The sequence below is a fragment of the Stegostoma tigrinum genome, chromosome 18, assembly GCF_030684315.1.
Source record: "Stegostoma tigrinum isolate sSteTig4 chromosome 18, sSteTig4.hap1, whole genome shotgun sequence".
NCBI classification, from domain to species: Eukaryota; Metazoa; Chordata; class Chondrichthyes; order Orectolobiformes; family Stegostomatidae; genus Stegostoma; species Stegostoma tigrinum.
The window spans coordinates 20,305,128-20,332,082 of record NC_081371.1 but is presented as its reverse complement, the minus strand read 5'-3'; the positions used below and the strand labels follow the sequence as shown (position 1 = coordinate 20,332,082).

At 39.8% G+C, this 26,955-nt stretch overlaps 1 protein-coding gene across 2 annotated transcripts in view; it reads left to right on the top strand.

Annotated features, from left to right (window-relative positions):
- LOC125461164 (ninjurin-2-like) overlaps nucleotides 1–21,883 on the top strand; it is a 262,263-nt gene extending 240,380 nt beyond the window's left edge. For both annotated transcript variants that reach the window (XM_059652377.1, XM_059652378.1), the window contains 2 exons: nucleotides 17,073–17,304; nucleotides 17,943–21,883. In XM_059652377.1, coding sequence (XP_059508360.1) covers nucleotides 17,073–17,304; nucleotides 17,943–18,079 — 369 coding nt within the window. In that variant the 3' untranslated portion in view covers nucleotides 18,080–21,883. The remainder of the gene's footprint in view (nucleotides 1–17,072; nucleotides 17,305–17,942) is intronic.
- Nucleotides 21,884–26,955: the final 5,072 nt, after the last annotated feature.

Below are 26,955 nucleotides of genomic sequence, written 5' to 3'. Positions count from 1 at the left end.
CTGAAGATTTCATCACATCTTAACTGTTAAACTTACAAACCCAGAAATGACTTCGAATTCAGATTTAAACCTCAAATTTAGTCCAATATATGGGAACTACACTTGGGAATAAAAGTTACAATCAAAGTCTGAGCAACAGATCAAATATAGTGTTTTACGCTGCTCCAATGCCGTGCTACGTGGATGGTATTTTCCATGAACAGGATACAATATGAATCATATTTCAAAAAGATGTTCCACCTTCCAAAGAATTGACCATTGCAGTGTATGAATTTCAGTGATGGTGTGAAGGCAGGCGCGTAGGCTCTGGAACTCAATGATTGACTGATGGAATCAAACAAAATGTTACTTTCCTTGTTTGTAATGAGCAGAACACAAAGATTGCAAACCCCGAAACAGATGTAATTCTGTGCTGGGGCAGCACTTGCTGAGCAATCCACAGTGTGTTAATGGTTACAGTAGATCCAATTTAAGATATTCAGTTCAGCTTGTTACAAGACTCATTTATGCTTTTTAGAAGCGATATGCACAGCAATCTTTTCTCTGCAAACAAAGGTTTATTTTCAACCTTGCAACTCATTGCAACCTTGGAGTTTTTAATTTCCAATTTGTATTCTAAATGTCTTATCCAATTAGTATTGACTTGTCAACTAATCAATATCATGTTTTCTGTAGAGTAAGTTATAGTGGCATTTGAAGTTTGGCATTTTTGTTTGTGCTGATGAGTACAAGATGAAAAGCATGGGCACCTCACCTGCCTTTTCAGCTATATTTATGATAAATTGATGTTGTTGTGTTGATTTGCCATGACATTATTTGCGTATGACACACATTTAACAAATACAATGTACATTTTGTACCGAACAAAAAGGTTTTGCTGAATAAACAAGACGTTGCATAATTTTTAACAGACTGTTAAGGGATGAGATGTCTATTTATTCTTTTTAATTCAAGAATTGTTCCAGTATGCCCAGTTTAGACTATGATTCACAATTGTTTTGGGGTTAACAGCTTGGATGAGTGGTGGCATGCCTCCCAGTTGCAACTTACGATGCCTTCAAGATATTTCTCATGGAAGTGGCAGTGTTTGAACTAAATGAGATCTAGGTCTGATAATTTGTGCACTGGATCTCAAAAGCAAGCAAGAATGCCTTTATAATTAGTGGATGAATACTACATGTAAGTTGACATGTCTTATTTATCTTCATTATCTTAAGTAACCAACATGAAATTATAGACCAATATGTGTAGTGAATAATTTAAGACTGCAGGCCGATTTTTGTGTCTCAATGGGCCCCTGGGTCTGGTTAGGAAATGTGACATCTTAATTTTCCTGCTTGTAATAATCAATTTCCTTTGAATTTCAAACCCTGCACTATTTCTGTGCGGTCTTTTGCAGATTGAAAAGGCTTCAGGTGCAAAATGCACATGCATATCATCTGATGTTGGGGTTGCCATTGTGAGTGCCACAGGAAATATCACTTTCTTTTTCCTCACCATTATCATGTGTTGGAAAAAGTTTTTATAAGCTCTTAATGAAGCACAGTAGGGCTTGAGAGCTCATGACTGTTGGGGAAAGCTTGCTGAGGAACGAAGAACATCAGATCAATGTTAAATCTTTACGTAATTTCAGGTGTCAGTATTACATACTGTGTTGTATTGTGGATTTGTTTTAATTGTAATGATTCATTTTTAAGGGTTGAAATGCATTAGATTACTTTTTCCATTGGCAAAACATGCTCTGATGCAATAAAATTGTAGGGAAAAAACCCATTGGGAAATGTACTGTCAAAGTTTGAATTGTGATTTAGATGGCAGAAGATCTTTAGCTTGGAATAAAAAACACTGTTGTTGAAAGTAACAAAATGATTAAGCATCTGCTCCACAAAGCAGGTGCTTTGTTATGAAATGAAAATGAAACACCATTTTAAGCTTAAAATCAAATCAATCCGATTTTCAATTTAATTGACTGAAAATTATTCACAAGCTGAGCTTGTTATGAATGCTTGGTTGAGTTTTGAAAGGTCTGCAACTACTCATCGCTGTAAGAGGTAGCACTGAAATTTTGCTTGAAAGTTTTAAAAGGCTATTTTTGGATTATTTGACTTTGATATGGTAAACAGATGATATTCGTTTTTACTTGAGAGGTTTGCGATTGTAAATGGCATTTATAAATGAATCTTTTTTCAGAATGAGATAATTTGACTAACAGCCAGGGAGTTAAAGGATTAACTGTCTTGGACTGCAGAGGCATAGACCCCTGACCGAGATCCCCCATGTGACACCTGACTGTGGCTGATGACCTTGACTGGTACTGTGTGGAACTACTTGACTGATGAATACCTTCATAGGCTTCATTGATAGCTACACCCTTAGAGTTGAGATATATGGGTGCCTGCTTGCTGCACATGCAAAGTGTTTGCCTTGTATGCTGATGTGACATGGAGCAAGAGTATGATTGATGTAGCAATGTGACATGCAGCCAGGTGAGCAGCCCTAGTCTGAGGACTGCAATAAGGCCAACTGCCTGTTAAGAGATAGCATTAATTTACATGGCATGCCCTAGCAAAGCAACAATGCTGTAGGCAAGGAAGTGCTAAGTGAGTGAGCACTAAGACAGCAAATGATCAACCCTGAGATGTAGCCTAGTTCAGTCTGGGTGTGTCTCCATGTGCACAAAATATCTCTGCTACAGCTATTTAATGCTCCCAGAGTATATTACGAGTGCATATTATCAGGATGATCATGATGGTTTGGCAGATGCAGATGCAAACGCCCATGGATTGGGAGTGCAATTGGCTGGTGCTGAGATGTTGTTAGCTGGTAATAAATATGGAGGTGATTTGGAGAAAGTGGCAAACTGAATCTGCTAGGTACATGACGGGTCTAAGCCTGAAAAGTCAGCTTTCCTGCTCCTGCTGCGTGGCCTGCTGTGTTCATCCAGCTCTACACCTTGTTATCTCAGATTCTTCACCATCTGCAGTTCCTATTATCTCTACTAGGTACATGTTCTAGTCTCCTTGTCAAGTTTTCTTGACATATAGGCAGTTTGGCAAGTTTTGTAAGATAGGAATCTTAATATTAATGAGTTGTAGCGTTAACAGGGTACTTGACATTCAATTGTGACAATTGATTGGCATCTAGTCACTGCCTACTGAGAATCATGCCATGCCACTTGTGAAGAGCAGAAGAGATGAATGCAGATGATGTTGATATCAAATGGGCCTGACCGCAGTTGTTTCCTGATTCTGTCACACAACTTGCCATAGCCCATGTCGCTCAGACCCCTATATGATTCCACCTATGTATTAACTCATCATTACATGACTGCCACACATCACACAGGCAAATCAATTTTCTTCGCTTCCAGCTTTTTAAACAAGTTTCAGCCTGCAATGACTTTTATTTTCAGTTGTAGACTTACTTGTACACAATTGAGGAATTGCCCCTGCAGTAAGCCTCACAGTGCCAGGGATCAGGGTCTGATTGGGTGATTGTCTGCCTGGAGTTTACACATTCTCCCCATGTCTGTGTGGGTTTCCTCTGGGTGTTCTAGTTTCTTCCCACAATCCAAAGATATTCAGGTTACGTGGATTGGCCATGCTAAATTTCCCATAGTGTCCAGGAATGTGCAGGCTAGGTGGGTTAGCCCTGAGAAATGCAGGGTTACAAGGATGGGCAGGGGTCCCTCTTGGAGTGGTGATCTTTGGAGGGTCAGAGTGGACTCGATGAACAATTTGATCTGCTTCCACAGTGAGTCCTTTATAAAACAGAGCCAGGGACGGTGGTGGTGCACTAGTAGTGTCCCTGCAACTGGCCTAACAGTTCCCTGATGCAATTCCCCCCCGTGCCAAAGTGGTGTAACAATGCCCCTGGACAGGTTGATTAGAAAATTAATAAACCAGACACAGCCTATCCACCTGTATTTTGATTTAACCCCCTTCTCTCTTTACTTTGATGGCGTGCGCTGCCCATAATGGGCTTTGTGTTTGAATACTGAATTGGCTACATGGGTGCTTTTACAAGTTGGGGATTGTAGTAAAATAAGCAAAAAAAAGTCACAGTGATTTTGGTGGTGGGAAGGTCACTCAGTTGTGAGTTTTAAAAAAGAAACAGACCCGTACAGCAATTTGTGATTCTGGTTATTTTATTTAAATAGCACCTATGTTGCAATGACAGTGTCCATATCTCTGGACCAGAAGATCCATTTTCAAGTCCGACCTGATGCAAAGGTGTGCAATAACAGCTCTGAACAGGTTGATTTCAAAAATGTATAAAGCAGACCGACACTGCTTCTGGGCCTGATGAGGCTGGGTATAAACAGGTGTCGGCAGCAGGCTGTGGAGAGAGTCATAGCTGCCAACCACCTACCCCTATTCCCTGGTTATGTTTGAGCCAGAGTGTCATTGGACAATGAGCACGCTGTATCCATCAGTGCTCTTGATGCTTTTGGAAAGAGGGGGGCACCGCATGGAATATAATCGTTTACCTCTCCCTCGAACTCCATTTTGATTTAGTTCCCTCCTCTGTCCCTATACCCTCCCTCACTTTATGATGTTAGCATTGCCCATAATAGGCTTTGCTTGTAAATATCTAATTGACTGTATGGATGTTTTGAAAATTAAAAAAGCAAAAGAAAAATCAAGGTGATTTGGTGGTATGAAAGTTGCTTAGTTTTGTGTGTTAACATTCTGGGTATAAAGAGCGCAGTCTGCTCTTACTGATGGTGGTTAATAGATCAAAGCAAAAAAACGTAATGCTTATCTGGTGATGGGAGAGTTGTTTGTTTGTGTGTGATATCACTTTTGGGTATGAAGAGAATGAAGCAGACCCCCTTGTGGTGCAGTGGTAGTGTTCTTATTCTTGAACAAGGAAGCTTGGTGTTCATATCCCACCTGTTCTTGAGGTGTGCAATAATGTTTTTGAACAGGGTAATTAGAAAATATATGAAGTACACCCCTTGAATTTCTAGTGGAAACCCCATTTGTTGTGTGTGATAACACTTATGCATTTGAGAGAAAAAAAACAGACCCCTGTGAGAGAGGCAACATATTTTTCTTTGTCTGTGTTTGGCTCTGTGTAAGGGTGAGTTTATAAGGAGATTAGAAGCTTTAATTTGAGGCAGGTGATGGGCTAGTGGTATAACAACTGGACATCCGATACCCAGGTAGTGTTCTGGTGGAAAAGGATTCAATCCTCCAAAATCTGTAATTAAAAGTCTATTGATGACCATGAATTCATTGTATGGTGGTGCATGGAAACTGAACCTTTAGGGAAGGAAACTGCTATCCTTACCTGGTCTGGCCTACACATGACTTGAGACCCATAGCGATGTCAGTGGCTTTGAACTGCCACTTACCACTCTCTCTCAGTTTTGATGGTTAGCATAGAACATAGAACGTAGAACATTACAGCACAGTACAGGCCCTTCGGCCCTCGATGTTGTGCCAACCCGTCATACCGATCTCAAGCCCATCTAACCTACACTATTCCATGTACGTCCATATGCTTATCCAATGATGACTTAAATGTACCTAAAGTTGGCAAATCTACTACCGTTGCAGGCAAAGCGTTCCATTCCCTTACTACTCTCTGAGTAAAGAAACTATCTCTGACATCTGTCCTATATCTTTCACCCCTCAATTTAAAGCTATGACCCTCGTGCTCACCGTCACCATCCTAGAAGAAAGGATCTCCCTATCCACCCTATCTAACCCTCTGATTATCTTAAATGCGTCAATTAAGTCACCTCTCAACCTTCTTCTCTCTAATGAAAACAGCCTCAAGTCCCTCAGCCTTTCCTCGTAAGATCTTCCCTCCATACCAGGCAACATCCTAGTAAATCTCCTCTGCACCCTTTCCAAAGCTTCCACATCCTTCTTATAATTCGGTGACCTGCACCGTACGTAATACTCCAGATGCGGCCGCACCAGAGTTTTGTACAGCTTCACAAATAACCTCTTGGCTCTGGATCTTGATCCCTCTATTAATAAAAACTAAAACACTGTATGCCTTCTTAACAGCCCTGTCAACCTGGGTGGCAACTTTCAAGGATCTGTGTACATGGACACCGAGATATCTCTGCTCGTCTACACTATTAGGAATCTTACCGTTAGCCCAGTAATTTGCCTTCCGGTTACTCCTACCAAAGTGCATCACCTCACACTTATCTGCATTAAACTCCATTTGCCACCTCTCAGCCCAGCTCTGCAGCTTATCTATGTCTCTCTGCAACCTACAGCATCCTTTGTCACGATCCAGAACTCCACTGACCTTAGTGTCGTCTGCAAATTTACTAACTCATCCTTCTACGCCCTCATCCAGGTCATTTATAAAAATGACAAACAGCAGTGGACCCAACACCGACCCTTGCGGTACACCACTAGTAACTGGTCTCCAGGATGAACATTTCCCATCAACTACCACCCTCTGTCTTCTTTCAGCAAGCCAATTTCCGATCCAAGCTGCTATATCTCCCACAATTCCATTCCTCCGCATTTTGTACAAATGCGGCAATGCCTGTACCGGGCTTTGTATGTAACTACCTCACTGGCTGCTTGGGCCAATTACTGGTAGTGGTCAGTAATTGGGAAAAAAAAACTGTTGTGGTGATTTGGTGGTGGGAAAACAGTTTGGTTGTGTCTTTAAAGCAAAAAAAAAGTATGAAGCAGCGCCCACCCATCTCCAATTTGATTCAGTCCCAACCCCTTCTCCCTACCTCTCTCTCACCTTTGATAGTTTCCATTGGCCTTAATTGGCTTTGCATGTAAATTATTCTGGTGTTTGCTGGGGGTTGGTAATAGATGAAGAAAAAAAAATACCTTGGTGGTTTGGTAAAGGGGGTAAAAACATTCAAATGTGTGTAATGACACTTCTAGATATTGAAAAAAAGAAAAGAGAAAGAAGATCCATTGACAGGTCTCCAGAACTGTCTTTTATACGGGACTTGCATATGTATGCATGAGTATTTTTTGATATTCAACAATACATGATGTTCCTTTCCTGTCGGGCTTCCTGAGATGTTACAGAATTCATTATGACTGATTGCTGAGTTTTGCCTACAATTTGTTTTCATTTTTCTGTTTAATATTGCATAACTTATTTGTCATAATGTGCTGAGAGAAAAATCATATCAAATACATTTCAAGTATACTCTAGAGTGTCTTCTGTGATTGTAAATAGCAAGCATGATTAGATAAAATTTGATGCTATTCACTGAAATTATATTGCACATTAAAGGGCATAAACTATCTGTGAAAAGGAAGCAGCAACATGGTGAACATGCATCTGACGTGATGATGCCTTTGTGAAGTCGTACCAGTCAAAACTCAGAAACACTACATCAGTTGAGATGCAAAAACCCATTTAATTAAAAATATTAATTGTTTCAGAAATGCATTAGTCAAAATAATACAATTTGATTGGATTACAAATGAATTATGGATGTTTTTTGGACCCTACTTCATTGCAGTTGTTTGCTTCAGTGTACCCTTGCAGGAAGACACACTATTGAGAAAATACCCAAAGGAAGATTATACAAAGCTTTTAAGACTTTAAGAGATTATACTTCGAGTGACTGTAGATGAATTGTGAGTTCGACTGAAATGTTGGAGATAAAGGACAAGATCTTAAATTACCCTTTTTTCTGACTTTGTTATATTGCACATGCCTGTCTGAGTTTGTGGTTTTGGTATGACTCCAGCAAAGCTGTTCTGTCTTCAAATCTGAGTAGCAAGCAATGTTAAGATGAATAGCCCTAAAGATTGTGATCTTGATTGTCAACTGGGACAGAGACTGGTAATGCCAATCTTCTCTTCAAATTTCCTTTGATCTTGTCCTTGACTCATTTAAAAACGCCAACCTAAAACAGGAAGACTAAATTAGAATATGTAATTAATTGTAAGATCATGCACCTTTTAAAAACATTCTAAGCTATAATTACATTCTGAAACAATGAGATCCCATGCATAAAATTAAAATCAGGTGTTAGCAAAATCGTTGGTAAAAATTAATTTACCTTTGAATTCCCAAGCCATGTTCTTCTGGCATGTTTAGTCAGTAATTAGTGAGTTACATACAACACTCTTAAATTGGTTTCACTGTTGAGTCCCCTGGTCAGATATTTTGCTAGCGCGATTTCTAGGGAGCAGAAAAGAAAGAACAGCAACTTCTATATTTTTATATTTTTAACTGCTGAAGTTCTTATCCAATTTATTCCACAATTGCGAAGTTGAATGCCATGGGCTTTGTTATTTTTATCACCCTATTTCGTGTAATAACATCTATTGCTCAATGACCCCAAGTTAAAATTTACAAAGTGGGGTCATGAAAAAACATCATTTTACGAAAGTGTTTCTAAAACTGTTGGTGTTACATTAATCGTGGAGGATTAGTGCTTCTGTTATCACCATAAACTCTCCTGGTATGTGAACTAATACATTTTGCAATCACATCAATTGTTCTGAATTTTTTATATTGATTAGTTTGCTTCTGACTATCCTTGGTTGATGCTGAGATTTAAATATGATTGTGGCTTTGGCCGTGATGAGCTAAAATGAAAGCACTCAATACCAAGTCTTAACTTGTTTCATCTAAATGGAACTGACAGACATGGGTTTAGCAAAGGATTTGTGCAATTATGCCTATAATGTAATTTATAAGGTAGTGTAATCCATGATTTTCTTTGTTTTTGATGTAACCAGTGCCATCTAGTGGAACTGCTGGAAATCTCTTTCTGCTAAGACACTAGCAAGTAATATTGGCTAGATGAGGCCTGGATTATATCAGACAGCACGCATAACTTTTGGGCAGCAATCTGCTTAAAAAGAATTCTCGTCCTTGTCATATTTAGACTGGTCAGAAATTGCATGAATCAGCTAGGGAGTCAGGATTGACATGCACAGAACCATTGTTTCCACAGTCAGATGTCATTTTCATCTCTGACTTTTATGGTATGAACTTTTCTAGTGTATCAATCATTACTGAAACTGTATACATCCCCAGATTGATTTGTGTGCTGAGATGGAAGAAAAGGTGAATATGGCATGAATGATGAAGTGTCTGGTTGGAAGAAAAGGTAGACATTAATTTCTTTCAGGGATGACAATGGTTGAAAACTAAAAGGTCTGAAGATGGTTTGTGACAAGGAATTACATTCACGTTATATTTGAAAGCAGCAAAATCACTGCAGCACAAGACATTGTTACATTTTAGCCCTTTTTATCTTTGGTGATTTGCATTCTTTTCTAGGCAACTTTAAATGTGTGGAATTTTTGAAGAACTCTGAGAAAAATGCAGATAGATCACTTTGAATTCTAAGTCTAATAGCCCCCTGACTTAGCCAAGTTGTTGACTTTCCACTTACCACATTATAAAGGACCTGAATACGAACAATACCAAAGTATAACTGATACTAGTGAAAGGATTGGGGAGAGAGCAGGGTAGAGAAAAGGTGAAAGGAAAAGAAAGAAAAACAGATGGGGAGACTGCTTAGACTTAAAAATTCAATTAATTGTTTGTGATATATGTAAATGATCTGGAGGAACGTGTAGGTGGTCTGATCAGCAGGTTTGCTGATGACACTAAGATTGGTGGAGTAGCTGATAGTGAAGGAGACTGTCAGAAATTACAGCAGAATATAGATAGACTGGAGAGTTGGGCAGATAAATGGCAGATGGAGTTCAATCCGGGCAAATGCGAGGTGATGCATTTTGGAAGATCAAATTCAAGGACAAACTATACAGTAAATGGAAAAGTCCTAGGGAAAATTGATGAAAGAGAGATCTGGGTGTTCAGGTCCGTTGTTCCCTGAAGGTAACAACGCAGGTCAATAGGGTGGTCAAGAAAGCATATGGCATGCTTTCCTTCATTGGGCGGGGTATTGAGTACAAGAGTTGGCAGGTCATGTTGCAGTTGTATAGGACTTTGGTTTGGCCACATTTGGAGTACTGTGTACAGTTCTGGTCGCCACATTACCAAAAGGATGTGGATGCTTTGGAGAGGGTGCAGAGGAGGTTCACCAGGATGTTGCCTGGTATGGAGGGTGCTAGCTATGAAGAGAGGTTGAATAGATTAGGATTATTTTCATTAGAAAGACAGAGATTGAGGGGGGACCTGATTGAGGTCTACAAAATCATGAGGGATATAGACAGGGCGGATAGCAAAAAGCTTTTTCCCAGAGTTGGGGACTCAATTACTAGGGGTCATGAGTTCAAAGTGAGAGGAGGAAAGTTTAAGGGAGATACGCGTGGAAAGTTCTTTACACAGAAGGTGGTGGGCGCCTGGAACGCGTTGCCAGCGGAGTTGGTAGGTGCAGACACGTTAGCGTCTTTTAAGATATATCTGGACAGTTACATGGATGGGCAGGGAGCAAATGGATACAGACTGTTAGAAAATAGATGACAGGTCAGAGTTAGGATCTTGATCAGCGCAGGCTTGGAGGGCCGAAGGGCCTGTTCCTATGCTGTAGGTTTCTTTGTTTCTTTGTAATGAAGTGCACGGTTTTAGAAGATGCATTATCAAGGAATGAATGGGCATAAAGATCATCCACCCGATTGCGTTATCCTCAAATTGATCTTAAAGCTGTAGTGGTAACAGTCAGATGCAGATGGTCCATCAGAGAGAGAAGATGAAGGAGCTACCGAATAATGTTACCATGGACGAGGCCAAGAAGGCATGCCACATGTGGAAATTATTGTTCTCAGCTATTGCCTCGCCATAGATTCCCAATATAGATGGGATCCATTTTCAGCAGTGTTGCAGAGTCTCTAAATATGGAAGGGTCAGTTAGCTCAGTTGGTTTTGGTGCAGAGTGATGCCAACAGCACAGGTTCAATTCCTGCACCAGCTGCTTCCATGAAGGACTTTCATTTTTCCTAAGACCATATGAACAGGATAGATGGTTAGGCCCTTTGAGCCTGCTCTACCATTCAAAAGGATCATGTCTGATCTGAAATCAAATCCAATTTCCTGTGGTTTTGCCTTGACACTTGATTACCTACTGATCAAGAATCTATCTCAGCCTTAAATATACGGACTCTGCTCCCACAGCTCTCTGTGGCAAGAAGATCCATGGACTTTCAACCCTTTGAGAGAAGAAATTCCTCTTCATCTTAGTCTTAATTTGATACCCCTTTATTCTGAGATTATATCCTATAGACCTAGACCTCCTAGAGGGGAAACATCCTCATAGCATTTACCCTGTTAAGCCCTTAGGAATCCTCCATGCTTTAATGGGTTCATACCTTTTATTTTACGCCAATGATTAGCGTCCGAACTGGTTTAAATTATAATTCCTCCATTTTGAGGATCATCCTAGTGAACCGTTGAATCTCTGAACTGCCTCCAATGAAACAGTGTCTTTCCTTAAATAAGGGGACTAAAACTGCACACAGTAGTCCAGATGTCTCACCAGCAAGCTGTACAGTTGGAGTGAGACTTCCCAACTCTTATACTCCAAATCCCCGAAAGAGCCAATATCCCATTAGCTTTCTTGATCATCTGCACCACCTGTGTGCTAGCTTTCTGTATTTTTTGCACCAGTAGCTCCACGTCCGTTTTGTGTTGCAGCTTTCAGCAATTTTATTTCTCAATTTGAATAATGCTGTTCTTTGGTTTTCCCACTTTATACTCCATTTTCAACTTGTTGCCCTCTTACGTAACCTGTCAAAATCTCTCTGTAAACTGTTTGTGTCCCTCTTGCACTTACCTTTCCTCCTATTCCATGTCAACCTCTTTTCTCACCTGAAGCTTGGTGCTCCTGAGGTTAAACCACCACCAGTTGTCTGTCTCTGATGAGAGCAACCCTATGGTCCTCTGGCACTGTAGTGATTTTAGCCTTACCTTTATAGGTGGAGCAGGAGAGATTTACCTGGTTAGTTATGGTGAGAAGGGCGATAGCAGCTCTCCACCAAGCTCAGAGCCATCATGGTAAATTGTAGCATACTGACTGAGACTCAGAAAAAGAAGAACCTTTCCTTAAACACTCATTTTGCTCACAATATCCTAAACAAATGATACACACATAAATTATCCCCAGAGTAAATCTCCTTTACTCAGATTGATAGTCCTGAAGGGAGGATAGACTGATTACTTATGTTCCTTATGTTAAAAAAATTATTGACAATAGTTGCTGGATCTTCTTTCTTTGTTGCTGCTGGCCTCTTGTTTTTTCTTCCTGAATGTTCCATCATCAGTTTGGCTGCTCCAGCACCTCCAAACATGGAATCCCTTCGTACATCCTTTTTTTAAATTCAATCATGGTCATGAGCATTGCTGGCCCTTGAGAAGATGTTGGTGAGCTGCCTATGATATTGCAGTCACAGATTCTGTACCTGGGGTAGTCATGTGGTTAGGAGAGTGGGAACCTACAATTGGAGTAGCTGAAGCAGCCAGCATAAGAGAGATGAGAATTGATAATTGGATGAACAAACACCGTCTCGCTCATGCTCGTTGCTTCTCCAAACATGGTTGTGCAGTTAGTTCCCACTCTTGCAACAGAAATACATTTTTAAAAACCCTAGTCTGTGGGTTGTGACAGATGTATAAAATGGCAGACTTCCAAAATATAAGCATTGAAAATACACCAAATATTAGAAATTTATCATCTCTGTGCTTCTCATTCATCTTTTTCAAATTTGTTCTTGAAATGTGAAGTTTGCTGACAAAATCAACACTTATTGCCCATTCCTTAATTGCTGTGCGCACATGGTGATGCGTTGTCTGGTTAAACTGGTGTACTCAGTGTAGTGAAGGTAGATTCACAGTGCTGTCCGGGGAATTCCAAGATATTGACCCAGTGAAGAAATTGTAAAATACTTTGAAGTCAGGATGATCTCTGACTTGGTATTGAACTTGCACGTGGTGGTCTTCCACCTGTCTGCTTTCCTTATTCTTCTAGTAGGTAGAGTTTGTAGGTTTGTAAAATATTGTTGAAGGAGCTCTGTGGCATTGCCGAAGTGTCTGTTGTAGGTGGTTCATGCTGTTACCACTGTGGTGGAGGGAGTGAATATTTAACCGTATGGATGGGATGTTGATTGAGTGAGCTGCTTTATTTCAATTAGTATTGAACTTCTTGAATGTTAGAACTACAGTCATCCAAACAAGTTGAGATTACTCCATTGCTCTCTTGATGGTTTCCTGTAAATAGTGGAACGACTTTGAGAGTTGAGTTACTTGTTGCAGATTTCCTAGCCCCCTTGCCTGCTTTTATAGCTGCAGTACTTATATGGCTGGTATAATTAAGTTTTTGGCTAATGGCAACTTCCAAGATGGTGGTGAGCAATTCAGCTGTCAATGCTGATAGATGTTAAGAAGAGATGGTTAAATTCTTCCTTGGTGTACATAGTTGTATGTATGCAACATCACATGCCCCTTAGCTGTTCAATCTTCGGTGTTTCCAGGTTTCTTCAGTACCTGCACGTTTGCAAATTGTACTGAGTACAGTAGAATCATCATTGAATATCTCCACTTCTTATAGTAGAGGGAAGGTCGTTAGTGAAGCTGTTGAAGATGATTAGCTGAAAAGTCCTATCCTGAAGAACTCCTGAAGTGACCTCCTGGGGCTGAGACAATTGATCACCAACAACCACAACTGCTTTACCTTATACTAGCTCTCTGATGAAGGGTCTAAGCCCAAAACGTCAGCTTTTGTGCTCCTGAGATGCTGCTTGGCCTGTGTTCATCCAGCTCCACACTTTGTTATCTTGGATACTCCAGCATCTGCAGTTTCCATTATCTCTTACCTTATACTAGGTATGGTTTCAACAAGTGGAGACTTTTCCACCTGATTCCTATTGACTTCAGTTTTACTGAGGCTCCTTGTTGCGAGACACAAATGCTGCCTTTAGGTCAAGGGTTGGCAGTCTCACCTCACTTCTGAAATTCAGCCATTCTGTCCATGTTTGGACCAAAATTGCAATGAATCTGGAGTTCAGTAGGCCCTGCAGAATGCAATGTGAGCATCAGGGAGTAGGTTAATGCTGAATAAATGTTTCTTAGAAGCTCTTTGAATGGCACCTTTCATTTTTTTGCTGATACTAACTCTAGACAAAGGGGGTGGCATTTGGGCAGGTTGGATTTGTCCTTTTTTGTGGAAAGAACATAGCTGGACATTTTCCCACATTGTAGATGCCAGTGCTTCAGTAACATTTGCTTTGGATCAGCTTGAAGAAAAAATGAAAATCGTTATCATGTTACGTGAATACTTTGATTCCTCTCCCGAACCAGAAAGATTCACATTTGATTCTTTACCTAAACTGTGTTTGCCTGTGCTCAGCCAAGAAAAAAATTAGGGCCACCATTGCCAGCTTCTGGGTCAAACAGTCAAAAATCATCCAGTGTTTCAACTCCCACATGCTGTCCAACAACTCCTGCTCAAATGTAAATGTGTGAACATCGTATGAGGAGAAATCTGAGCTTGGTTGTGAGGTCTTTCAGAGAAATTGATTGAGAACACACAGTACCCTTTAGAGAATGTTAGAGAAACTTGGAGTGGCTGCGTAGCTTAGAGGGAACATTGTTTGTGACTAGAATGCAAAGACTAGCAAGGGCACTTTGCCTGCATCCAGCTCAAGAACTGGACAAGATTACATACCTGACCTGCTTACTTGCTCTTATAGCACCTACTTATATTGTCACAGCATTAATACGTTGTATTGCCTCGCTATGCCATGCTAGTTAGTGCATTGCCACCAGCCAGAGTCAAAGCCTGCCACTACTGCTATTTTGAAATGTTTTTAATGCAAACACACAGACAGGTTGCTTTCCATGAGGGGATGCCTCTTGCTGTATAGCACACCAGGACTTCAATCTAAAACATACAGCATGTGTCAGTTACCTGTGAGGTGAACAAACTTAACACCAATTCAACCAAAGGCCATGTCAGAAGTTGGGTCAGTTTTAGTCCTCAGTCCAGTCAAAGTGGTGGGGCCAGGGATGGGGCTACTCTCAGTATCAAACAGGGCGATCTGGTACAGTCAATAAGGGGCACAGTCTGCGAGCTTCACCATCATCAGTTGATCACTTGGGATACTCAAGGTTGGGGATCTCCCAAGTACAGTCTGGGCTGTTTAGTGACCAGTTGTGTAGGGACAGCACAAGTGGTCAGCTGAATTGCATATTGTTAGTTGGGGAGCTGAAAAGACAGTGGCCAGGAGTCTGGTCAGTCATGGCTGGGGGCTGCTTATCAAAGATTTTCACAGGTCTGGGGAGATCACAGTTCTCAGTGTCCATCCCTCTGTCTGTCTATCATGAGGGTTTGAGGGGGTTCAGTCATTAGGGGCAGTTGGGGAATTACTGCCAGAAGGGCTGTTGGAGGCAAAACTGCAGCGAGGAAAGTAGAGACATTAGTCGAGGCAGGGATAAGAATGGTGATAGAGAGGGAAACTTGAGGTGAAGTGGGGTAGGTATGTAGAACAGCATTGGAAGTATGGCAGGTCACACTTGCACTGAGTAGCACTGTAACTTGCACAAGAGAAACATAGAGGAGTGAGGTGGGTATGATCAAGGTGCGTATGGTCAAGGTGTAATTGTAAGCGAAGAACAATGTGGTGAGCTTCCACATGGAGGGATAGGTTACAATAGGTTGTCAAGATAATGACAGGAAACAGGGGGCATGGATAATTTGGGGTGTATCTGATGACCAGGTGGAGCTCAGTGCTGACAGTGTCCACTGCAAAGGCATTTATTAATTTCTATCACCTATCTTTCTCTATATGCAGTGCTGCTGGAAACCATTTGATGGGTGAAGCACAGGATTCATGTTTGCTGGATGCTAGGACGCTAGCAACAAATATTTGTTACAGCCTTTTGCAGTCATTTCATTATGCTTTTGTTACACATGCAGAGTGAGAGTGTTCAGGGGTCAGATGCTAGACAATGATAATTTGCCATATGCCACTGATGCTTGTAAATTGAACTTGGACGTCTCAATAATTTGGAAGTTAGCAGCAATGATGCTACAAAAGGGGGACCAGAATCTATTCAACTTCCAAGGGTACCATGTGATTCACATAGCATTGCTTCCTTATCATGTAAGATGGACAGTATTGAATGCAGTGTTATTGGAGCAGCACTCATCCAGGCAAGTGGGGAGTATTCCATCACACTCCTGACTTGTACTAATAAATAATGGACGGACTGTGGGGAGTCAGGATGTAAGGTATTTGCCACAGTATTCTTAGCCCCTGACCTGCTCTTATAGCCACTACATTTATATTGTGAGTCCAGTTGAGTTTCTGGTTGATAGTAACCCCAGGAAGTTGATAGTGGGGGATTCAATAGGTTACACCATTGAATCTGAAGGGGTGGTGGTTAGATTGTCTCTTATTGGAAATAAGGTCCAGGCACCCATCCCTGAAAAAGGGTACTATATAAAAGACTTCAGTAGGGTACATTACAGTCAGTGGTGGAAGGAGACACTGAAGGAAGGTGCCAGTCACATTTCTGACAGGTTCCAAAAGTTGTGAAGCCTCAAGTGCTAAGAAGAGCCACATAACTGTTCATGTATCCTATTTGTCCTGCCAAACTGGACTGATGAATTCTACTTATCATGACTTTATGTTTTGCTGTTTAACCAGTATTTGTTGTATCCCATCATAAACATACTAAAATTCAACAACCATTTTTGGGTTGACTAATTGGAAAATGACAACTCTCAAGAAACTTACTAAATTTAATCCAGAGTATCTTTTAAAGTTTAAAATTCTTGTATTTCCTTTGTGTTGTAACCATTCTGTCTATAATAACCCACAATGTAATTCTGGTTTTCTTTGACATGCCTGTTTCTATTATGCTTAATGGTAGGTTGGACCTAGCAGGTGACCACAAGGCTTGATTTTGGCTGGAGCTGGGAGCATTAAAGAAAACTAATGTTGAAAAAGAGGTTTGAAACAGGCATGGGTAAAAGATGCATCTTTCCTGTATCAGTCCTTACTCCCAGTGACACAATTTCTAGCCCTGAAGAATGATTGGTGTGTGGACCAAATTACAGCTAGAGAGTCATGCTGGTCACTGAGCTTTTCATTATTTAAAAAGATTTTATAACAACATTTATTCTTATTTATGTTCTGTAGGGTGAAAATACTGTCACAAGACAAATGCCTTCACTCAACTTCAACGGCTACGCCACATTAAAAAGTGTGGCAGAGTGCATGTTGGATGTTACCTTACTCATGTCTAATACAACACAACTGGTTGGAGTTCTCGAACAAGGGCCTGAATTTAAGTACTACATTCCTCTTATTATCCTGATTAGTCTCTCTCTCACACTTCAGATTGTGATTTTTTTCCTGCTCGTTTTTAGCGGTAAGTAAATCTATTTCTTTCATTTAGCCCTAGAGCCCTTTAAACAAACTGGCTGTTTACCAAACCTGACTATGCAAAGATCCTGCAAGATTATTATTAAAGATAGGGTTGTCAACTGCATGGCAGTTTAGCAATAACGTGAGACAGAACTGTAGCCCTAGAATTTGTTTTAGGCCTGATTTTACTTGTCAGAGCATATCAACTGGCTGTTTATTTTTGTCACAAATTAAATTCACTTCAAATCACTGCGCACAAATTAAAATGAGAAAAGGACTGACTAAATGTACACTTAATCATTACTTTCAAAAAAAGAGAGCGCTAACAAACTTTCACGTATTGAATGCAATGAACAGTGGACCCTTTTGATGATGATGTTTATGGAATTTGGAAGCCATAAGTCTGTTTCTAATGAGGACAAGTGAAGCATTTCGCAGTTTAATTAGTGATAGATCCATAAATAGGTTTTGTTTGTTCCTGAACTAAAATATTGTAATAAAGGTTTGGTGAATCAGAAATGATGTTTTACATCATGAGTTGTCTATATATAGGTAAATATATGTAGTACGTGCTATGTCTGGAAACAGTTGGTGCTTTTGATTGTTATTGATTAACATCTATTGCTGTTAACTTTTGTGTAGCAAAAACCAACGTGAATGAAGTTGAAAACCAGGAAACTTTGACCAAGTGCAACAAAATTACCATTATCCTCGTGGGGGCCACTCTTCTTATAAACGTAGTCATCACTTCGCTTGATACACTGAAGATAAACTCTTGACGATCACAGGAATCCCAACTCCTACATTGGGCAGGTGAACCTAAAGTGCAGCAGAACCTGCAAGATTATAGTAGCATTCCAACGTAACTCTTCCAGATTTTGTCTGTTGTTTTGTAACTTTTCAACAATAAATTTTGAATTTTATTTTGCATTAGTATTTATTAATGCCAAAGCTTGTCTTGTAATAGGTATAGGGATAGTGGAGTTTCATTGCTTGAAATTGACTTGTTTTGTTCACACTGATGTTTTGACATCAGGGTATGTATTTTTCCATTCAACTTGCTTATTGTTAACTGTTTTTGCTTATGTTATTGATAAGCTATAAAGTAATTGACCAAAATTGAAATATGCATGAGTGTTTTGCAGCGCAATATAAAGCAACGTGTGATGTTAAAAGGCAACTAAAATGTTCTACACCTACCCTGAAGTGATTAGAATGAATGTGGATTAGGCTTAAACGGACATCTGAACTGCTAATCAGATTTTACTTGCACTCACGTATGATCACACAATGTCTGTTTACTTGTAAATAAATTTCTGCCTTTACCTATTGTTCTGGACAGTGGACAAAGAAATTTCACACTCAAACATATTAAAGCCTGATTGTAACTTGGACAACACATTATGGAGCTGGAGCATGCCACACAGCATCAGAGGAACAGAAACATTGACGTTTCGGGTCAGGACCCTTCTTCAGAAATGGGGAGAGGGAAGGGAGCTCAAATAAATAGAGAAGAGAACCAGCTCATAACATGGCTCATTTACATTGTTGAAGTGACATACATAGGCGCTCTCTGCAAGTGAAAAGAAAAAGTTCCAGCTGAGCACCTCTTTTTAATTAGCTAGAAACCAGGGAAGTAATAGTTCCCTGTTGCTTTCTCTAAAGCAACACCACAGCCAATTGGTTGATTCGTCAAACAATTTGTCCCTTTTCTGCCATTATATAAATTGTTTAAAACTAGCAATTTTCTATTTTTCCTGAGGAATGCTAGACGAAAAGCTTCAGTAATATAGCATGCTTTTCAGCAGTATTCAGGTTTTGTTTTATAAAACAGTTTTTTATGTAATGTATGCCATTTTTAAATTCTTTTTATTCTTTCTCTCATCACACGTGGACTGCTCATATATTCCATAGGCTGAATTTTACATGCCCTACATTTTCAGACCAGTGGTTGGCAGCATAAAATCCAGCTAGTACCCTTGTTACTGTCTACTGGCTCACCCTGACTTTGTTAAAATGTTATATGGTGGGTGGGTGTCTGATTCAAGTAATGATGAATTAAGGAATCAATCATCACTGATATTTTATCTGTGGTGGGGGAGAACCATGCATACAGAACATTTGACAACTTCAAATGGATGGGCTGGCATCAGGCAATGGAGGAGGATTCTCCTCTGCAAACCTCAGACTCAGTGTAGGCATCCCTTCTTCAACACTCCCTTGTGATCTCTTCACCCTGGTCCTCCAACAACTTAACTCAGAACGCTAATTCAGGATTTATCTACAGGGAAACTGGCATTCCCAACAGTTGATCCAACTTCCAGTCATCCTCTTGATTTCATAAAATCCTCACCCATGGCAATGACTTCATAATGAACATTTAAACATTGTGAAATATATAATTCCTGCAAGTCTGTCTCAAAAATAAGTTTGGTGCAGGGTGTATATTTTGGCAATCTATATTTTACTTTCTTAGCTATGTAGTCATTTAGTTAAGAATTACAAAGGTATCTGCATTTATGGCGATTTAATGTAACTGAGAAAGTGATAGATGAATAAACAACAGTAAAGTTGTAGGTATCTATGAAACTGGGTGTTGTAGGTGGTCTAAACAATTGTCATAATTGTTCCATGATTACCATCTCCCTCTTGCTCATCCACACATTGCCTCTTCACCCTGCCCCAAGCAGATATATCAATACTACATTGATTGGGTAGAGTGGATAATCAGGACTCCACTTGCCACTAGTAGGTGATTTATGTAAAATGCTGTACACTTGGAAACACTACAACTGTTTAATGTCTGATAGCTCTCCCATTCTTGCAGCAAGTTTTATTTTCCTCACTCAGATGAAGCACATTTGAAGTTTTTGAGGTGGGGTGGAAATCTGTGTTAAAACCCATGGCACCCCTTAGACAAAAATCCAACCCCTTCCATGTAAACAATATTGCAAGACTCCTTGAGGAAAATAAGAGGTGAAGCTGCCCAGTCATAAAAACCGATACCTCCCACAAAGAGAAGATAAGACCTTCATATGCAAGAAGATAAAAGCAATGTTCGTTATGCAGAAATTGAAAACGCTTCATTGTATTGATCATACAAAAGCCTTAATAAATATATAGACAAGGACAGGCTTTAACATAAAATGGGAAAACACCTATACACAAAATTTCCAAACTCCTATCACCAAAAAGTAAATTTCTCCCTCAATTTTTCTTTTCATGGAATGAAATTTAGGAACTTCCAATGTTAGAGCTTGATAAATTATGGGCTAGATGAGCAAAGGTGTACAATGGCAGTTCCATTTTGTTTTATCTATTATCCATTGACCAAGTAGCAGCCTTTTCCATTTTCCAGGAAAGTTTAAAGGGTTGTTGCTGTAACCTTCATTTAGCTTCATTTCTTACCCTGTAAACTGCAAAGAAGTCTATTTCAAGGCAGTTAGTTTTAATTCTCAATTGACTATAGCATAGTTGAAACCTGCTTTGTTCATTGCAAAAAGGTTGGTCCTGAATTGTGAAAGTTTAAATGATGGAATTAGCTGTGGGTTGCTCAACGAGCATAAATATAAGACATAAGGGCAGAAGTAGGCCATTTGGCTCATTGAGTCTGCTCAGCCATTCAATGAGATCATGGCTGATCTCAAAATTCTCAAATCCATTTCCATGCCTTCTTCCCCAACTCTTGATTCCCTTCTTAGTCTTAAATATACTAAATAATCCAGCTTCTACAGAGCTCTGTGGTAAAGAATTCCAGACTCACTACCCTCTAAGAGAAGGAAATCTTCCTTACTTGTCTTAAATGGATGACTCCTCACTCTGGGGAGGCTTCTGGTTCTAGATCCCAAAACCTCTTAACAACCACCCTGTCAAGCCTCCCTGAAGATTTTACATGTTTAATAAGACTGCCTATCATTCTTTTAAACTCCAAACAACTGAGGTTAAAGATACTCAAACTTCATAAGAAAATCCCTCCATACCTGGAATCAACCTCACGATTCTTTTCAAGTCTATCTGTAATGCCGCTGTCTCCTAGATAAGTTGACCAAAAATGTTCACGGTGTTCTAAGAGTGGTCTAAATCGAACCTTGTATAGTTTTAGCAAGCCTTCACCATTGTTATATTCCATTCTCTTTCAAATAAAACCCAGTATTCCATTTGCCTTCCCTGTTACCTGCTGAACTTCCCAGTCTATATCATTCAGGCTTCATTCGTCACGAATTTTTCACTTATTTTGGTGAAACAGAAATATGATGTCATTTAAACTTTGGGTTTGAATTTGAGATCTTGCTGATTTTGATCCACAGAAAAACTCTTGATACATTGAGATGAATTTTAATTTTAAAGCAGATAATTACTCATTGGGATCTTACACGCCCCCGCCCCCTTGAAATGACATGCAGACAGGTTCAATGTTCAATTGAAAGAAGAGGTGGGATCTTGAAGACAGAAGACAAATTAGAGGCCAGCTACTTCTCAGTCACTTTTTAAAAGAAGAGAAAGCACTCAGGCCACCATAGATAATGGGAACTGCAGATGCTGGAGAATCCAAGATAATAAAATGTGAGGCTGGATGAACACAGCAGGCCAAGCAACATCTCAGGAGCACAAAAGCTGATGTTTCGGGCCTAGACCCTTCATCCTCTCTGATGAAGGGTCTAGGCCCGAAACATCAGCTTTTGTGCTCCTGAGATGCTGCTTGGCCTGCTGTGTTCATCCAGCCTCACATTTTATTAACTCAGGCCACCATTGTTGGCATTAGCAGCATGGATAAACTTTAGGGGCCAGCCTTTTTTTGCAACACCACACAGGTAGGCGGGAAGTACCTGTAGATTAGATTAGATTCCCTACAGTGTGGAAACAGGCCCTTCAGCCAAACAAGTCCATTCCGTCCCTTGAAGCATCCCACCCAGACCCATCCCCCTATAACCCACACACCCCTGAACACTACAGGCAATTTAGCATGGCCAATCCACCTAACCTGCACATCTTTGGACTGTGAGAGGAAACCGGAGCACCTGGAGGAAACCCATGCAGATATGGGGAGAATGTGCAAACTCCACACAGTCGCCCAAGGTGGGAATCGAACCTGGGTCCCTGGCGCTGTGAGGCTGTAGTGCTAACCACTGAGCCACCGTACCGCCCCTGTAGACCTGCTTCCAGCCAGCAAAACCCATTTCCCACTGCATCAGGAAACTTAAGGCTGATTGGAAATCCCAGTTGGTATCCATTACCCATGTATAACAAAATTATTAACAAATATAGTTATCTGCCCAGCACATGGGGCAGGTGGCTTGAAGAATGCAGCCCGTGCCTGTGCTAATTAAAATAGTTGACATTAGTTGTGGGAAATTGACACGTGGTTGTGCTCCTTCACCTGCTTCTTGACCAAAGCTGGATCTCAAACTCCTCGTTCAGTGATGTTAAGGCAGATTTTGTGGAAAATGTGAAAGAAAGATTTATCCTTCATCTAACTTGTGCAGTGTTCTGATATTTAAATGTTTGAATCCTCAAAGTGACAAAAAAACCCATCTGGAATGTAAATCTTTTTAACATGTTAAAAAAGAACAGGTTTTATAACAATGAGAAAACTGATATTTATTGACAAGATGAGCTCCACACTTCATGTCAGCTCTGATGAAGAGTCATCTAGACTTGAAATATTAGCTTGCTTTCTCTCCATGATATTGCTTGGCCCACTATGATTTCCAGCATTTTTTTGTTTTCAGGACAGATTCTAGCATCTGCAATAGTTTGCTCCAACAGTTAAGGATAAATTGATTTTCAAATGTGACATCAGTTGTTTTAGCTTAATTTAGAGGATTGATAATTAAAAGAAAGTGATGTTGTTTTGGTAAAACATTGTTCAGTGAGAATCTTGCATGACATAATCTTCTTTACAACTGAGCTACAGTGCTAAAGTGCATAGCTATTGAATATATCAATGTAGTGTTAAAAGACCATTTCGTATGAAAGAAAATGTCTTGCAATGTTTTCTAACTATTGTGTTGCACAAAATGGTATTACAGTCCAGACAGTATTCTTTTTCAAAACTTCACCAATTAGTATTAATAATTTGTTGTTTAACTAATTGCAACTGCTTTTATATTCTTGCTGTAGCACAGTTATACATTATTCTACAGTTTTTACCTGGAGCCTTTAAATTGATTGTTTACATGTGCCTCAGTATTGGTAAAAGTTGTTATTAAAATTTTCCAAATAAAATAATTTGAGATTAATTGTCATCATTCAGTTTCTGATTGGGTGCTCACAAATCACTCAAGGTTTAGGGCTTTATATATCAGCATCATCCCCTTGTAAGCCTGAACGGTCTTTAACTTTGCTGGAAGTGGTTCCGTAATTTCAAAAACAAATCCAGTACATATCCAAATCCAGTGTCTAAAATTGTCAACTGTGCATTATCTACTTAATATCATGATAAATCAATTGCCTGTTTTTACCCAGTTATCTTTTCACCACCACTCGTAAGGACTGTGTAGAAATATCATCCCACCTTGACTCAGAACAGGAAGAGGAAGCAGTTTTTTTCAGCAGAACTCATTCTCTAAATCTCTTTGCTTTAACATCTCTCTTCATCTTTACTCGTCTTCTGAAAATCAAACTTTTTAACCCAGCTTTCAATAATGCTTCTAATTTTTGTCATTGTGGTTCAGAATATTTATCCATATATTTATTTGGCAAATACCTTGGGCCATTTATGCTAAAATTTTTGTCTTCATGGTTCAGAATATTTATCCATATATTTATTTGGCAAATACCTTGGGCCATTTATGCTAAATGATGTTATTAAAGATGTATATGATGATAAACTGACTGGAAAATTAAGGTCTGGGTGAGCTAACTATTTGTGAATGAACTGAACCCTGACTGGAAAATGAATCCTGTAAATTCTGAGCAATTGTCTTGGCAAATAAAGTACTCAATGGTAGGTTTCAGCATTTTATCAATTTTCAAACTTAATAGACAACTCCAAAAGTTATCTTCATCTACTTCATGGTCATCATTGGAATCTTAAAGCCAGATTTTTACTGAGTTCAAATTCCACCTTGGAAAGACTTGACCCAGGGTCTCTGGAACATTACATAATAAAGTGTGAAGCTGGATGAACACAGCAGGCCAAGCAGCATCTCAGGAGCACAAAAGCTGACGTTTCGGGCCTAGACCCTTCATCAGAGAGGGGGATGGGGTGAGGGTTCTGGGATAAATAGGGAGAGAGGGGGAGGCGGACCGAAGATGGAGAGAAAAGAAGATAGGTGGAGAGGAGAGTATAGGTGGGGAGGTAGGGAGGGGATAGGTCAGTCCAGGGAAGACGGACAGGTCAAGGAGGTGGGGTGAGGTTATCATCTCTGGAACATTACATGGGTTTCTGGATTAATAGTCTAGTGACAATGTCACCAGACTGTCACCTCCCGTTTTCAGATACTACAGCACATATGTCTGGGCTCAAAACACAAAAGCATAACAGAAACCAATATTGATAGTAGTATACACAGAATCCACATGTAAACAGTCAACTCCTTCCAAACTTGCACTGAACCGGGTGATTACGAGGTTTGGTGAAAGCACAGGGAAGGGGTATTTAAATCCAGAGCTTCAAAATTTTCATTTTTAACCCCTGGCTTGACAGCTCAGTAGCACAGATTATAATGTTCTTGTTGTATTTTCCCCCTGTCTTATCAGTTCCCCTCACCCCTTGACCTTATTTGCTTTTTATACCAGATATAATAAGTACAAACAGATTGAGAATTAAAATCTTCATTCTTCTGGTGAATTAAATTAGTTGGTGCCATTCAAAGCAACCAACAAGGTACTTGATGACAATTGTTGCTATCACATCCCTAATTAAGTATAGATAAGCATATTGTCTGACTCTGTGCAATGTGATCCAACCCCAAACCCAATTATCTATGTCCTTCTACCCTCAGAATATAATGAAAACTGATTTTTGGAGTTTACAGGTGCTCAAATGACGTGATAACTAATATTCAACATTAACATATCAAGGTTAACTTTGCACAAATGTAGGTCTTAATGTTCTAGATGAGTAAATAATTCACAAACTAATATTGGATTTGGATTATTATAATGAACTAAAGCAATTCTGCACAGTTTTTAATTTTGTTTTGAGTAGGATCTAATAGGGAAGGTAGTGTTTTCCTGGCTATAGGACATTGTTATGGACTAGTTCCCAGTCAAAGTTCCCCAATTTTTTATTGTTCTACATGTGATAACATAAATCATCAAGCTCTGGAATGAGGAGGGATGAACTCCATCTTCTTTATTTGCCTACTCCTTGGTTGGTTGCAAAAAATTCATTTAACAAGGATCCTGTCCCCACAGATAGCTTTCTCTCATGCCAAATTAATTTATGTTTTAAAAGTAGCCAATGTAACCATCCCATCCTAAGTTGCAAATGTGTTAGTTTATTATTTATCAAACTTGGGAAGAAATATTCCAAAACACTCATGGTTTAGGAATAAAAACTGAGTCCAAAAAAAACTAAGAAATAAATTGTCCCGAAGTCATTCACAAAGAGTGGATACCAGAACTTTGCAGATGTTAAAGTGGAGGGTACTGGTGGTGTTGGCATTGATAGTCAAGCAGATAATTTTGAGATTCTTAGCTTTGAAAGTTGCTTGAAGTTGGATTCCAGTTCAGAGTCAATCACATTGCTGTAGGGCTGGAGGCCAGACCAAGTAAGGAAGGACATTAATGAACCAGATTGGTTTCTCCCTAACAAATGACAACTGTTTCATGATCATTACGTTCTGAAATCCAGATTTGTATTGAATTCAGATTCATCAATGGCAAGATTTGATCTCAGGTTCTCCACAGCATTACTTGGATTTCTGGATGAATAGTCTAGTGACAACACCGCTAGTCCATCACTTCCTCTTTTTCTGTATTGACTAGTTGGATTAGGGGTTCAGTGTGGGCCTTACATATGTCTATCTCCAAGTAATTTCTGCCACTGTCCTTTGGCAGTAACTGAGCAGTCTGGTATCTGCTTTATCCCTTTTTCAGTATGGTATCGCTTTGTCATGTGAAGAACCTTTGCTTTTCCCCTCTGACCTGAGGTCTGAATCATATAATCCATTTCCTCAAGCTTCTTGGCTACTCTATATTGGTCACTGGACTGGGATTTTAAGGGTTCACCTGATGTCAACAGGAGCTCTAACACATTGTCTCCAGCCTTAAAGATTTGGATTCTGACATGTTTGTCTGCCTGTCTTATCATCAATGTCTGGGGGATTTTCAAGAGTTTTTAGGCCACTCACAGGGTTGTAAGTGTCACTTTTGCAACTCTGGCCTGTAGTCTAATATTTAAGACAGAGAGGAGGTTTTTTTTCTGTCAGAGGGTTGTGAGTCTTTGGAACTCCTTGGCACAGAAAACTTGTATATATATAAGGCTGAGAGAGATAGATTTTTGATCAGTAGGAAAATCAAGGGTGATGGAGAAAACGCAGGAAAATAAACATAAGGAATGTCAGAGCAGTCACAATTGTACTGAATGATAGGTAGGTCTTGGGGGGTGGTGCGGTATGGTCATGGTGGTAGCGTTGCCAAATCACCTACTCCTGTTCCTATTTCTTATGGCCCTTTGGAGACCTCCTCCTTCTGTTCTATAAATCTC